This window comes from Camelina sativa, chromosome 3 (genome assembly GCF_000633955.1).
Source record: "Camelina sativa cultivar DH55 chromosome 3, Cs, whole genome shotgun sequence".
Lineage (NCBI taxonomy): Eukaryota > Viridiplantae > Streptophyta > Magnoliopsida > Brassicales > Brassicaceae > Camelina > Camelina sativa.
The window spans coordinates 5,914,374-5,928,222 of record NC_025687.1 but is presented as its reverse complement, the minus strand read 5'-3'; the positions used below and the strand labels follow the sequence as shown (position 1 = coordinate 5,928,222).

Sequence of the window (13,849 nt, the reverse complement as noted above, 5' to 3'; positions counted from 1 at the left end):
ATTTATAGAGAGAGATAGAGAGAGGGTTGAGGGGTGTAAATGTCTCTGTCATAAAATTATTCTTCCTTTACTATTCATATATCATTAACAATAAGGTATGTTTTTTACTCTCACTTTAATATTAGTTCGCCTCTAACGTATGTGATATATCATTAAAAGCCTTTCAAGCCTGCAAAAATATAGGTCTCGACTCGAATTGGCTTAATGAGCAGGATTTTCATCATTAATTATGAAGGAAGAACAATTTTATGACAAATATAGGCCACGCCTACACATTTTTTTTATTTTGTCAACTGATCACCATTTAGTGTAACAACTAAATCAGGATTAAAATGTAATAGTAATAAATTATATGAAAGTTTGTCAATTAGCATCTAGAATGCTTTGTCGGAGTCGATAGTTTTCCATTTTTTTCAACAGTGTTTGTTATGAGATTGTCAACTACACAATAGTTGATATATGCGTTTAATGTGTACGTACCCAAAAAAACCAAATGCTTTACCAACTATCTGAATCTCTTTACTTATTTATATAAATAGTTTAATGTCATTTATTAACCTGCAGAGCTGTATTACAATTATTTTACCTGAGCTGTTTGATATAAAAAAACATAAAACAAAAAAAGCATTGTACTTAATTAGCTAATTTGTAATTAAAAATCCTTCCATTCTAGTTACGAGATCAACGATAGAACGATTCATTATAAATTCAAATAATCGAAAATTATCTTTTTCAGGTTTTTTTTTCACTTTACTGGAAAAATTATAAAACTTGTGTGTGAAGAATCGTTAGTTTTTGCAAGATTGCTAGACCATATTTAATTTCACTATAAAATAGAAAAATATTATTTGAAGCTATTATTCATAATTTCTAACATGTGACCAAATTAAAAAAAAAAAAAAAAAAAAAAAAAAANAGAGTCATGGGAAAAAATGTACTACAATTAAAAAGTCGAAATATATACTATAACTTTGTGTAAAGTTTTGTTTCCAAGATACAACAATTACTCCCTCATAATTATGAATTCCACTACACTTTTTCACAAAATCACAAGTTAAGAGAGACTTAAAAGCGTTGGACTCAAACGACCCGTTCAAGTTTTAACCTATACTACATCCAAAGTAAATTACTCCTTTTTGGTGTTTGTCCTTAACACACGATTTTGTTTTGTTTTTTTTTTTTTTTTAAGTAGCATATACGCAGACTTATTGAACCGATCTGATTTAAACCGACCGGTTATCTATAACCGTCGGTTTTCTTTTTAATTTAATTTATCATACAGACGACGTCGTTTCGAAGACTAGGGTTAATGAGAAAGAAACGACGCGATCCTCTCTTGTCTGGGTTTAGTTCGTGATTTCCAATTCACCGATCCTAAAGTTTCCGTTTTTTTTTTTTGGGGGTTAAATTGTTAAAACTGAATCCTAAAACATAGGAGCGTTCGTTTTACGCTTCGTCCCAATTGCGTATAAAAAAAAGCCTCGCATTCTAGTTAAAGTTTAGAACGGTCGATGCAGAGGATTCGTCGATTCTGATAGTTTAGTTAAGGTAAGGCATGAGTTCGTCTTTATCGCTCCTCCGAGAGAGAGAGAAAGAAGGCAGAGACGATCTCTTTGTGGAAGCAATGAATATAATAATTCAAGCGATCCTATGAGTGAACCAACTTGTTTTGTTGTTGTATTGTATTGAAAGCTTGTTCTGCTGCTTGAAGAGGGGTTTAGGGTTTATCTAGGAATCACTGATTGTGTAATTGCTTCTTTTTTTTTTTTTTTAATCAGGGCATCGCAGATTTTGTATAATGTAAGCTCTCTCTTCTTTAATGGGTTCCTTCGAATTTCTCATTATTCGCAAAGTTTTTGTGATTTTTACTGATATTTTGATTTCGAATTTTTGCTTTTTTTTGCAGGGGAATTGTTTTGGAACCTCGTTGTCCAAGAAACGTTGACGGGATTAGTATTGATCCTGAGCCTAACTGGAATTTCCATAGCTTAGTATCTGCGATTGAGTCTGTTGAAAAAAAGCTCAATGCCTTTTCAAAGTTTCCCCAGCCAATTACTAACTCAACCTCACGGTACATATCTCTCTCTCTTTTGATCTATGTTTAAGTTCATCCTAGAGTTCTACATTGATTTGGGATTGATAACAACGTACTCAGAAATATCTGTCTTCATTGATCTAGCTATAATTTAGAAGTATAGATTGTTTCTGATGTTCATTGGCGTGTTAACAGGATGGGAAGGAGTGGTGGAGGATTTGTAATGCATGTATCAGAAGATGAGATGGAGAGTGATGAAGATGAAGATGAAGAGAGTGAAGCGGAAGAAGAAGACAAAGATTATAGTCAAATCTGTACAGTGGGGAGACGTTTTGCCTTTGATGAAATATACTTGAGGTAATCACCTACCACCAACTCGTCCTTGCTAACTTGTTTCAAAATTAAGAAAGTCGTATTGAGTGTTGTTTGATGGGTTTTAATGGTTGTTTTTTTGCTGCTCATACAGTGATGAATCTGATGATGAGTTTGATAATGAACCTGAGTATATGATGAATAAGATGGGTCTGGCTGAGAGTGCCCTATATGATGTGAATAACAACCACCAAACCGAAATTAAGGTGGGTAGAATTGTTTTTTTGTTGATAACGAGGTACATATTGTTGAATGTTTTATTTCGATTGGTGTACTTAACTAATTGATTGTGGATCTCTTGATACCAGGACGACATTAGGAATCAAGTAACTGTTGTTGAAATGGAAATAATGAATGAGGTTGAAACGTCTCGCTCTGCATTAGCCCGGGTTGAAAAGTACAGTGAAACTCGAAAAGAAGTAGAACGGAAACTTGATCTTCAATATCAGCGTAAAGTGTAAGATACTGGCATTCTAGTTTCAGGAATACATTTTCTTGTCAATTTAGTTCATATGCTGTGATTTACTTTATTCTAATGTCTCAAAATTTTGGGAAGTAATGAGTTTTTCTTGTTATTGTTTTTCTAGTGCTGAAGCACTTGACACCCATCTGACTGCAGTCCAACGTGAACATAAAATTAAATCGCAAATAGAAGAAAGAAAAATAAGGAGCGAGGAGGAAGCCAGGAGGAGAGAAAGGGCTCATCAAGAAGAGAGAACACGTCAAGAAAAAGCTCGTGTAGAGGCTGAGGTATGTGTTTGTTGATTGAACAATTTGTTTGTTATCCTTCGGCTACTCAGTTTGTTTAAACTCTTTCTCTTTTGTTTATATTTAGATGTTAGCAAAAAGCAGAGCTGAAGAAGCAAAGAAAGAATTTGAGAGAAAGGCAGCCAAAGAAGTAGCTGAAAAGGAAGAAGCAGATCGCAAAGCTGCCGAACAAAAACTTGCAGAAGAGAAGGCTGTGATAGAGAGACTTAGTGTTGCTGGTAGTTCAGCTTCATCGAATGCTCAAGCTGGGGGTTAGTTATCTTCTATTTTAGTACATATATTTCTTCTGCGTTTCTGTGGTTTTTCTCTCTTTCTCATATTGACGATTGTGAATTTGTGATCTCATTTCTTGTACTGTTCTTTTTTATTAATTGTGGAAGGTAAATCAATCCAAGCTGCAGAAAGTGCTTTGACATTGGAGAAGCACAGATTGAAGAAGCTTGAAGAGTTAGGAGCAATTAACCAATCGCTAAAATCAAGTTCAAATAAGGTACCCATCCATTTCTTACGTTTTAATCTGTATTATCATCCATATTTTCTCACAAGTTATGTGTGTTTTTACTATTTGTAGGACTTTAGCAGTTTTGAAAAACATATTGCAAGGGTGATAAAGCAAATAACTGTGGTAAAAGATAATGTAAGGTATGGTTCACGGTTTCTGCCTGTAATCTGTCATTTTTTCCCGTTGACAAGGTTAAGAACAATCTTTTACATTCCATTGCAGCTTTGCTTTTCTCCTCTAGTGGTATATGCCTTTTTTTTTTAGCATTTTATTCTGGGAATCTTGTTTTACTTGTGAAAATGTCAATTTTTAAGCATTTCGTATAACCTTGCTTAGGCGTCCCTCATAGAGTTTGGTTAATTCTTCCTTGTGTTTAACTATTTCTGGCTTGGGCTTTTTGCAGTGCGAAAATCAATGAAATTGTCAAAATATTTAAAGACCCTAGTTGTCCGGTATCCATCAGTATTGCAATTTTTGCGAAGAAGGTAACTTTTTATGTCTGCTCAGTTAAGCATTCACCTATTCATAACTTCATAATGTACTGTGAAACAAATTGTTGTGCTCGGGTCTAATTGATAAAGAACTCTTTGATATGTTCATATGTTGGAGTATCTTCTGACTGAGACGGATGGCATTACGGATGGCATTATTGTTTTGCTGGTTTTTTCAGATGGTCTCCTCTGGCCAAAACCCATTTGCATGCAGCTACGTCATTGTTTACGTCACCTCGCAGGTACAAAATCTGCTTTTGATTTTCAATATTTTACGGTGGATTCTTGTACTTGTTACTGTTATTGAATATCATCTACCATTAATGCCCACAGTTTCCACAAGCTATGGATATTCTTCTTGCTGAATTCCACAAAGCTTGCATTTACACTGTCCCGAAGCATATTGTAAACTCACAGGTACCTGACTTCTTTTATAAATTCTTTTGACAAAATTGTTAGTGACCTTTGCTATTCTTAATAATCAATTCTAATAAATTCAGACAGCTTGGGATTCAGAAGCATATGAACGCCTAAGTTCCATAATGAGGCTCTACGGTGCACTAGTCCAGGTTCTTACCTCTTTTATGAACTATATCTTATGCATTGCCATTTCTATAGTCCTGTAATGTGAGTTTTTTTATTTGTCTGATAATTACAGACTGATATTCGAGGTGGCAATGCTACTAACATTCATGGGATAGAACATGGATGGGCTTGGTTAGCCAGGTTTCTTAACAATATCTCAGCCAACAACAGAGTTACTGCAACAGCCTTAAACGCCTTTCTCCAGGTCCTTAGAAAGCACCGATTTCATTGCTGATTGTAAATAAAAAAAACCGCCTTCAAATCATAACTGATGATATCTGTTTTTGTGTGTGTGTGTTTAGACGGCAGGGTTTGGTCTTCATCAGCGGTACAAATCTCAGTTTGTGAAAGTTGTGAATGTTGTGAGAGAGCATTTCTTGCAGAGATTGAGGGCGAAAAAGGACACGAAGGATCTACAACTGATCATAGCCGAGATCATGGCGTACTTAGATGACCGGATGTATCTCAAGGAACCTGAAGGAAGAACTATGAAGGCGAGTCTCCTGTCGACGGAGATTACTGCCGAGTTAGATCATCCGCAGAATAACAATCAATATTACCAGAGGAATAATTACAGAGACAACTACTATTGATTTGATGGATCATTCGCTAGATAAAAATACTATACCTTTCTCAATTTTTATTACACTGTTGTAACGTCTCTGTTCACATTTGTCACACCAATCTTTGAAAAATCAAAATACAAGAAGCGTTCTTCTTCTTTCACTGTCAAATAGTACTTTTGTTTTCATTTTAGATATAGTATTAAAGAATTCGAACGAGTTCAAGAGTTGTTTTGTATGCCGAGACTGATCGGTTCTATTTTAAAAGCATTCTTCTACCAGAGCCAAAGGGTTAAAGCTCAAAGTTTAGTCCTCTGTAATCTACGGAACTGTCGAGAAGCAAGATAAAGTGTACTATTGGACATATTTCAAAACTACTCTTACTTTAGTACTAACATTACATAGCCAAATTAAACCATATATTTAATGGTGAAGAACTTGAACGAGGTCAAGGGCAACTTCATTTCCGGTGATGATCTCCTTGGCTTCTTCCTTCTCCAGCAATCCCCAGTCAAAGAAGTAAAGCAAGTTCAACAATCCCAATTCAACAAGTGTGTTTCCCATCGTCATCCCTGGACACATTCTCCTACCAGATCCAAACGGTATAAGCTCAAAGTTGAGTCCCCTGTAATCTATGGAACAGTTGAGAAACCTATCAGGGTTGAACTCATCTGGATTTTCCCATAGTTTTGGATCACGTGCAATCGCATAAGCGTTGATAATGATGTGTGTTTTTGGAGGGATATCGTATCCTTGGATCTTGATATGAGACAATGCCTCTCTTGGTAGCAATAGCGGAGCTGCTGGATGTAACCTGTATATCTCTTTGACCATTAGCTTAAAGTAGTCAAGTTGGCTTAGATCTTCTTCTGTGATTCTCTCCTTCTTGTCCCCAAGTGTCGTCCGAATCTCGTCTTGCACTTTTTTCATCACTCTCGGGTTTCTGATCAGCTCAGTCATTGCCCATACCAATGTGCTAGCACTTGTATTAACCCCTGCTAGGAATATATCCTGACATAGAAACAAAACACTAAGCCACGAATGGTATGTTGCAAGATTAAATAACTTTGAACCATTATATATTTACCGAGATCATCCCTTTAAGATGATCAGTGGTGAGCTTCAAAGAATCTCCATTTCTTTCTTGCTTCTTCATCATATCGATCATCACGTCAATAATATCAGAGCTCTCTCTTCCAGGCTTATTAAGATGATCATCGAGAATATTCTGAAAGAAAGTGTCTAGCTCCGAGAAAAGATTGTTCAATCTCTTGTTCTGACCAGAGAACCACTCGATGAGCCTACCGATTCTTCCGGGAAAGAGATCAGAGAACATAGACTCCCTTATGACCACTTCAGACTTGTCCACAAGATCAAAGATGCTATCTTCATCAACGAACTCACAGTCACGGAGATTTAGCCCGAACCCGATCCTACACACTATACTCCCGACAAGAGTGAAAAGGGTTTTGTCAAGATTCACCGGAGATCGTGTCGTAGCAAAAACAGAGAGTTTCTTGACACACAAGTCGTTCTCTTCCTCTCTGATATACCTACAAGATTGAAGTTTCTTCGAGCTGAAAAGCTCGATCACCAAGAGCTTCCTCATCGCTCTCCAGTCTTCACCGTAAGGTGCGAATCCGACGTCTTTGAAGTTGTAAGAGATCGTTCTGGTCCCGGCTGTCTCCGGTCGGCTACAACACTCAAGATCGTGGATCTTTAGAACTTCCTCTGCTGCTTCCTTGGACGAGATCACCACCACGGGGACGAATCCGTGTCGGAGGAGCACCACTGGTCCGTACTTATCGGAGAGATCACGACGATTCCTGGGGTTTAATTCTCGGCGTTGGTGTAAGTTTCCGATGATCGGGAGCTTCCTTGGGCCAGGAGGAAGCTTCGATTTCGAAGGTTTAAACCAGATTAAGATAAGGGGTAGTACGAGGAAGAGGAAAATGAAGAAGATTGACATTTTCGTGGCTCTGTTGCTGTTTCTTTTTTTCTTTTTCTTGTTCTGTCTTCTATAGGTTTCGTATTTCAATGTTATACTTTAAAGGATGATATGAATCTACTGAATGCATAAGTCACTCTGTCCGTTGTCGATAATAATCCAAACTAGTAAGCTTGGAAAAGAAGAAAAAAGAGTCAAATATAGTAAGCTTAGCCTCATCGTTCTCTACGTGGATGGGATGTAGAAGTTTATGTCTCCAATCATTCTCTACGTGCCATTCTCTAATGGTTTTTGGCCCCAACTCTTCAAAATCTCTGGTTTAGCAGTCTGCTAAGATCAAATTCATTATTTTACTCTTTTGGCCAATTTTACGACTATAAGTTTATTGAATTCGATATTCTAAGGGCAAGTCCAGTGGTGAGTTTTAATTTTTAGACTCTTATCTACTGTTTGAATTTTTTAATGAATATAGTATATACTGTTTTAAAATAAGAACCATTGATTTCCTAATTAAAAATATCCCCTCCAATAGTAGAATATAATTTTGAGTCTCTTATTTTTTAAAATATAGTTTTTTTAAGTTAAAATTTTTTAAATAGAATATAAATAGTATAAATGTTTATAGATTTAAGATTTTATAAAAATGGGAAAATATTGTATTTAATTAATTTTTAAACATATAAAAACATAGAACATATTACAATAGAAGTACTACTACATACAAACATTTCAACTAATTTATCTAATGGATGTTATTTTGCCCAATGGTTTAAAGAATCAACTGCTAATAAGAGAGCTGCTAAAAAAATTAGTATTCAAAACCACAAGATTTTCGTTCATGCATGGATAGCTTTGTTTCGTTCACACATAGTCAAAAAGCCAAAACACTTTCGCCACGTCATCAGCCATCACCACCCACCGCCACTAATAATAAATACTAAAAGAAATTTTTGAATATAATAATAAATCAGTGGAAAACAAAAATGATTATACTGTTGTATAAAATAATTTTAAAAAGTTTCTGCAAACTCGAAAATGTTGGGTCCAGCTCTGCTACTTTATTAACAATTATTATTAAGATTTTCCATGTCGGAAACAAGAACTAAAAAGCAAAAACGAGATCTCTCACCTTTTAGCTTAATAATCTAATTTGTCTCATTTTAAAAAAAGTAAACAACTTTGGGTAAAAATAATATTCAGTATGGCCAACTCCTTGATTCAGCGCTCACGGGTCGTTAGTTAGTCGATAATCCAAACTCTTACGTGTTCTTGTTGTAGTCTTGTCGCTCACGGGTTTAACAATGATATTTTTATATTTTACGTAATTATCAAGGCGCGCGGAGAGTTATGAAGGTTCCAAACTCCAAATTGTAAGTTGTGACTTGAGTTTCAATAATTGAATACGTACTAACGAAGATTAATAGGTTTGCGATTTTTTGGGGTTTATATCATATGAATAATACGATGAACGTGAACGTCCGCCTTATTGCAGTATGTCGCTTCATCTGTGGAAGAGACTAGGCCTGGGCATTCGGTTAACCATTCGGTTTCGGTTCGGTTGTATTCGGTTTCGGTTATTTTGGATATAGTAATATAGTAACCATTTGGATATTTTTGAAATTTCGGTTCGGTTCGGTTCGGTTTCTTTCGGTTCGGTTTCGGTTTGGTTATTTAAATAAATAACCATAACTAACATAAATTATATTAACATTAACCAAATAAACCAAATATAACCAAAACTAACCGAATATAACCAAAATTAACCAAATATACAATAACAAAAATACAAAAAAGGGAAAAATATGGATTCAATTTTACAAAATAGTATTTAACTTTGTAAATTCAAAATAATAACATTTACATATATTGATTATTTAAAATATTTAATTGTTTTGAATCTAGAAATAATTTATATTTTAAGTTTATTTTATAGTTTTGCATAATATTAAGTATATAATATTTGATATCTTCTAGGTTTTCGGATATTTCGGTTAACCATTTAATTGTCGGTTCGGTTCGGTTCGGTTTCGGTTAGTTTGGATATAGATTTTTACTAACCATTCGGGTATTTGAAGAATTTCGGTTCGGTTCGGTTTNTGAAATTTCGGTTCGGTTCGGTTCGGTTTCTTTCGGTTCGGTTTCGGTTTGGTTATTTAAATAAATAACCATAACTAACATAAATTATATTAACATTAACCAAATAAACCAAATATAACCAAAACTAACCGAATATAACCAAAATTAACCAAATATACAATAACAAAAATACAAAAAAGGGAAAAATATGGATTCAATTTTACAAAATAGTATTTAACTTTGTAAATTCAAAATAATAACATTTACATATATTGATTATTTAAAATATTTAATTGTTTTGAATCTAGAAATAATTTATATTTTAAGTTTATTTTATAGTTTTGCATAATATTAAGTATATAATATTTGATATCTTCTAGGTTTTCGGATATTTCGGTTAACCATTTAATTGTCGGTTCGGTTCGGTTCGGTTTCAGTTAGTTTGGATATAAATTTTTACTAACCATTCGGGTATTTGAAGAATTTCGGTTCGGTTCGGTTTGGTTTTTTTCGGTTCGGTTTCGGTCGGTTATTTGGTTATCGGTTATTTTGCCCAGCCCTAGAAGAGACAGATGATCAATCAATCTATATAAAGAAATAAGAAAACTACAAAACAACCCTCCACCACTACAAAAAACGAAATATATATATATATATATTCTTCTTTATTATTGGGTGAAATTTCAAGTTTATATAAATAAAAATAGTGAGGATTGAGTTGTTTGTAACATTGTAGTAGGAAGTAAGTCTAAAAACACTTTTATTATTGATAAAAATCGTTAAAGATACAACAAACATTAATATCTTCAACGGTATACTTAATTAAAGATTTCAATCAAAATGACAAATTGTTTGAAATTATTTTTGTGACCATCTCGTTAATGGTGTTTAACGGGAACAAGGACGAGAGGTACTTTCTTGTAAAAGGAGATATTTCCAATATCTCCCATATCAATGTCTTCGGCGACCACACCATCGGGTAAGCTCCAGTCAAAGAAGTAAAGCATATTCAAGAGCCCAAATTCTATCGTACCGCTGGCAAATGAAACCGCGGGACAGAGTCTCCGACCAGAACCAAAGGGTAACAACTCATAGTGTTGTCCCTTGAAATGGACATCACTATCAATGAACCGCTCAGGAATGAATTCTTCAGGGTTTTTCCAAACCTTGGCCTCTCGTCCAATCGCCCATACGTTGATGTACATCCGCGTCTTTGCAGGGATATCATAGCCTTGGATCGTTATTGGAGACATTGATTCTCTAGGTATAGTTGGAACTGATGGATGCAATCTGAATGTTTCCTTGACTATGAGCTTCAAGTATTTAACTTTCTCTAGGTCTTCTTCCGTGAGCTTCTCTCTTTTGTCTCCGAGGACAGACCGAATCTCCTCTTGTGCTTTCTTCATCGCCCTTGGGTTTCTAATGAGTTCTGTCATTGCCCATATCAGAATTATGGCAACTGTATCTATCCCTCCTAGGAAAAGATTCTGCAATGCATATGATCAACACCAATATTAAACTTATGTAGAGTAGATTCACATGTATAAGAAAAAATGTGGTTGACCCATCAAAAAAAAAAAAAAAAAAAGAGAAAAGAAATTAAATGTAGAATTACTGAATGATATGCATGAAATATAAAAGGTTTGACGACATACCATGAGTACTCCTTTGACTTGATCCAAATTGCGTTTGGAACCAGGAGTTCCATTTTTATCAACCAAATTCAGCATCCCGGAAACGATATCGGCAGAAGGATCTGTACCTTTGGGTCCATCTAATGACTTCAAGTGATCATCAATCACATGCTGGTAAAAATCATCAAGCTCCTTAAACATTTTCTCTAGTATCACTCTTTTTCTTTGGAGCAACCAATCTGCAAAGTTTCCTAGTTTGCCAGGAAAGAAATCAGCGACACCAAATTCACCTGTGGCTAGGGAGCCTTCCATAACAAGCTGTATGATTCTCTCCTCGTCGAAAAACTTGTTCGTGTGCAAGTTCTGTCCTAACGATGATCTACATAAGATGTGGGAGACGAGGCCCATAGAAATGTTGTTTATATCCACGGGAGATTGCTCCAAAGCCGAGTTGGATATCTTCTTCACCATGAAATCCATCTCTTCCTCCTTTAAAGACTTAAAAGTTTGAAGCTTCTTGAAGTTCAAAAGCTCCACCATCGAGACTTTACGGTTCTCTTTCCAAGTATCAGTGAACTGTGCAAAAGTGATGTCTTTAAAGTTATACGAGAGTCTCCTCGCCCCCAACATCTGTGGTCGAGTACATGTCTCGACATCTTTGGTTTTGAGAACTTCTTCAGCCGCTTCGCTTGAGGAGATCACAACAGCTGTCGTAAGCCCTAGAGGAAGAGACATCACGGGTCCGTGTTTGAGTGACAGCTGATGAAACCACTTGTGAGGGATTCCTGTGAATTGGTGCAAGATTCCGATGATCGGAAGACCTCTAGGGCCCGGTGGAAGTCGTTGATTCTTCTTCTTTAGAAAAACAAAGGAGAAGAGGGCAAGCAACAAAACCCACGACAAATAGATCAAGATCTCCATTTTTTTTCTTTTTCTTGGATGATCTTGGTTTTGTATGTTTCTACTTTTTTTTTTTTTTTTTCTTGGACTTGGAAGTGATGCTGATGAGTGATGATTTGAAGCTGGCCCTTGAAGACGCTCTTTATAGAAACCTCTGAAGATTATTCTATAAAATGTCACATGCGCTTCGATAATAATTTTTGTTTATTTAATTTGTGACAGCAAAACGCGTATATGATACTTATAATTAACGTTCTAGGGGTTCCTGTTGTATAATAATAATCCTCGACCTTTTCAACGTACTGAATCTTTGACCAGCTGTGTTGAAATAAAAAAATATATATGATATGGCTCAGACGTTTATCAATCAAATTTCAACCGATACAAAAAAACTAATTATATAATATATACAAATACTAAAATTAAAATAATTACAATGATTCCTTTTTAATTTATAAAATTAGAAACCAAATCATAAAATAAAAAAACATAACAAAAGTAAAAACATATTATTTTTTATATAAAAAATTGAACTAATATAGCAAATTACTAATTGTAAAATAAAAAAATCATATTTTTTAAATATATGAAAATAATTAAAATATATAATAATATTATATAAATTAAAAGTATCAAAATTTGTAATTAACATAATTAATCGCAACATGTATCAATTATTTGATGAAATTTTAATTTTAATACATGTATAAATAATTTTTCTAGTTAGATTTATATGCTTACATAAAACAAAAATTACAAATATTCTACATTAAACATAAAAATAAATCATTTATATTTGTAAATATATAATTATAAAAATATACTTCAATGAAAATAAGAAAAAATTATTAAAAATATATATAAAACTTGTTTTCAAATTAATAATTAGTATAATATGCATATGGTATGTACTGTGCCTACTTTATTGCATATTTCTAAATGTATAAAAAAATTGTTTTGAATTAGCTCGTTTAAGCTAATTTAACATACGTTGACAACAAAATATTGTAATATGCATGGGTTATCAATTCATAAATTTAAATGTAGTATTTTTAAAATTATTTACAGTATGTTGATTTTTACTTGCAGTTTTGAATTTAATTTAATGTTTATATCTATCATGTATTTGGTCTTCGTTGATGACGATTCAGATCTCAGATTAAACAAGAATATCATGTATCAGTCCATCTCCATCATATCTCTTCGTCGTATTTACTTGCAGCTTTATGATTTTTCTAATTGACGACCATATATAGATTAAACTAAAAAAACAAATTTATAGTATAATCATTGTTTTGTTTGTTTGGTCAGAGTTTACATGGTCAAATTTACACTTAAACAAGAATATCATGTATCAATCTATGATCTCTTCGTAGTATATTATTTGCAGCTTTATAATTGTCAAAATCTCTTCGTGACGTGGTTTCCAATAGTTAATTTTTGATTCCCCATCACTAATTGAGATAAGTACTAGTGAAACGGATAGAATATTAGTTTTTTTATTATCATTACGAATCTCAATAATCTAATGCTCTATGCTTTTCTACCATTGAGATTTGAGAGCTATCATGCATGGTAACCAGGGGACGGATCCAAAGAGGGGGTTGGTGGGACTGGGGGCACGTGCTCCATGCTCATTAGTAGTATAAAATAAAAGTTACGTATATCGTTTGTTATATAGCTTATTAAATTAAATAATTATTGGTGTCTAGAACATGTTAGGGATGAGGTGTTCAATATTTCCAATTCATTTTGCTTTTAATTATTTTTATGGTTGTCACGTTTTGTCTTTTTGTTTCGTATACACATAATTTATTTTTCTTTCTTGTGTGTGCTCCATGTTAATATTAATTAGTTCTCGATCTGCCACTGATTGTTGCGTTATTTGTTTGGTTTGGTAGATTAATGATTTAAGTTGGTTTAGCCAATCGGTGGTTGATAAAGATTACAGTATAAAATTTTCTTATTATTAATA

The 13,849-nt window shown here is 34.0% G+C and overlaps 3 protein-coding genes across 4 annotated transcripts; 1 reads left to right on the top strand and 2 right to left on the bottom strand.

The window, feature by feature from the left end:
- On the top strand, positions 1,344-5,479 carry LOC104772028 (protein GLE1). Of its 2 annotated transcripts, XM_010496681.2 has the most exons (16): positions 1,344-1,548; positions 1,779-1,800; positions 1,907-2,071; positions 2,231-2,392; positions 2,502-2,613; positions 2,716-2,864; positions 2,995-3,157; positions 3,243-3,426; positions 3,556-3,665; positions 3,747-3,817; positions 4,081-4,162; positions 4,348-4,410; positions 4,502-4,585; positions 4,669-4,737; positions 4,827-4,958; positions 5,056-5,346. In XM_010496681.2, coding segments are annotated over exons 2-16 (1,839 nt in total). In that variant the 5' UTR covers positions 1,344-1,548; positions 1,779-1,798. The 2 variants fall into 2 exon arrangements, with proteins under 2 accessions (XP_010494983.1, XP_010494974.1); XM_010496672.2 differs by having other exon boundaries at positions 1,344-1,800; positions 5,056-5,479.
- Positions 5,607-7,466, bottom strand: LOC104772018 (cytochrome P450 71B28-like). Its single transcript, XM_010496663.2, has 2 exons — positions 6,404-7,466; positions 5,607-6,327 (listed from the first exon to the last, which is right to left on the bottom strand). Exons 1-2 carry the CDS (start codon positions 7,283-7,285, stop codon positions 5,740-5,742), a joined length of 1,470 nt encoding a protein of 489 aa, XP_010494965.1. The 5' UTR covers positions 7,286-7,466; the 3' UTR covers positions 5,607-5,739.
- Positions 10,084-11,991, bottom strand: LOC104772008 (cytochrome P450 71B2-like). Its single transcript, XM_010496651.1, has 2 exons — positions 10,996-11,991; positions 10,084-10,827 (listed from the first exon to the last, which is right to left on the bottom strand). The coding sequence occupies exons 1-2, from the start codon at positions 11,893-11,895 to the stop codon at positions 10,219-10,221; spliced, it is 1,509 nt and encodes a 502-aa protein (XP_010494953.1). The 5' UTR covers positions 11,896-11,991; the 3' UTR covers positions 10,084-10,218.

What these genes read in the sequence shown, in the direction of transcription:
- LOC104772028 (XM_010496672.2), top strand. An exon ending in CTTCAATATCAGCGTAAAGT is followed by an intron (nt 2,865 to 2,994) that starts GTAAGATACTGG and finishes TTGTTTTTCTAG; the next exon opens with TGCTGAAGCACTTGACACCC. An exon ending in CCTTAAACGCCTTTCTCCAG is followed by an intron (nt 4,959 to 5,055) that starts GTCCTTAGAAAG and finishes GTGTGTGTTTAG; the next exon opens with ACGGCAGGGTTTGGTCTTCA.
- LOC104772018 (XM_010496663.2), bottom strand. Translation starts at nt 7,285, where the DNA reads ATGTCAATCTTCTTCATTTTCCTCTTCCTCGTACTACCCCTTATCTTA. An exon ending in ATCTTAAAGGGATGATCTCG is followed by an intron (nt 6,328 to 6,403) that starts GTAAATATATAA and finishes TTTCTATGTCAG; the next exon opens with GATATATTCCTAGCAGGGGT.
- LOC104772008 (XM_010496651.1), bottom strand. Translation starts at nt 11,895, where the DNA reads ATGGAGATCTTGATCTATTTGTCGTGGGTTTTGTTGCTTGCCCTCTTC. An exon ending in AAGTCAAAGGAGTACTCATG is followed by an intron (nt 10,828 to 10,995) that starts GTATGTCGTCAA and finishes TATGCATTGCAG; the next exon opens with AATCTTTTCCTAGGAGGGAT.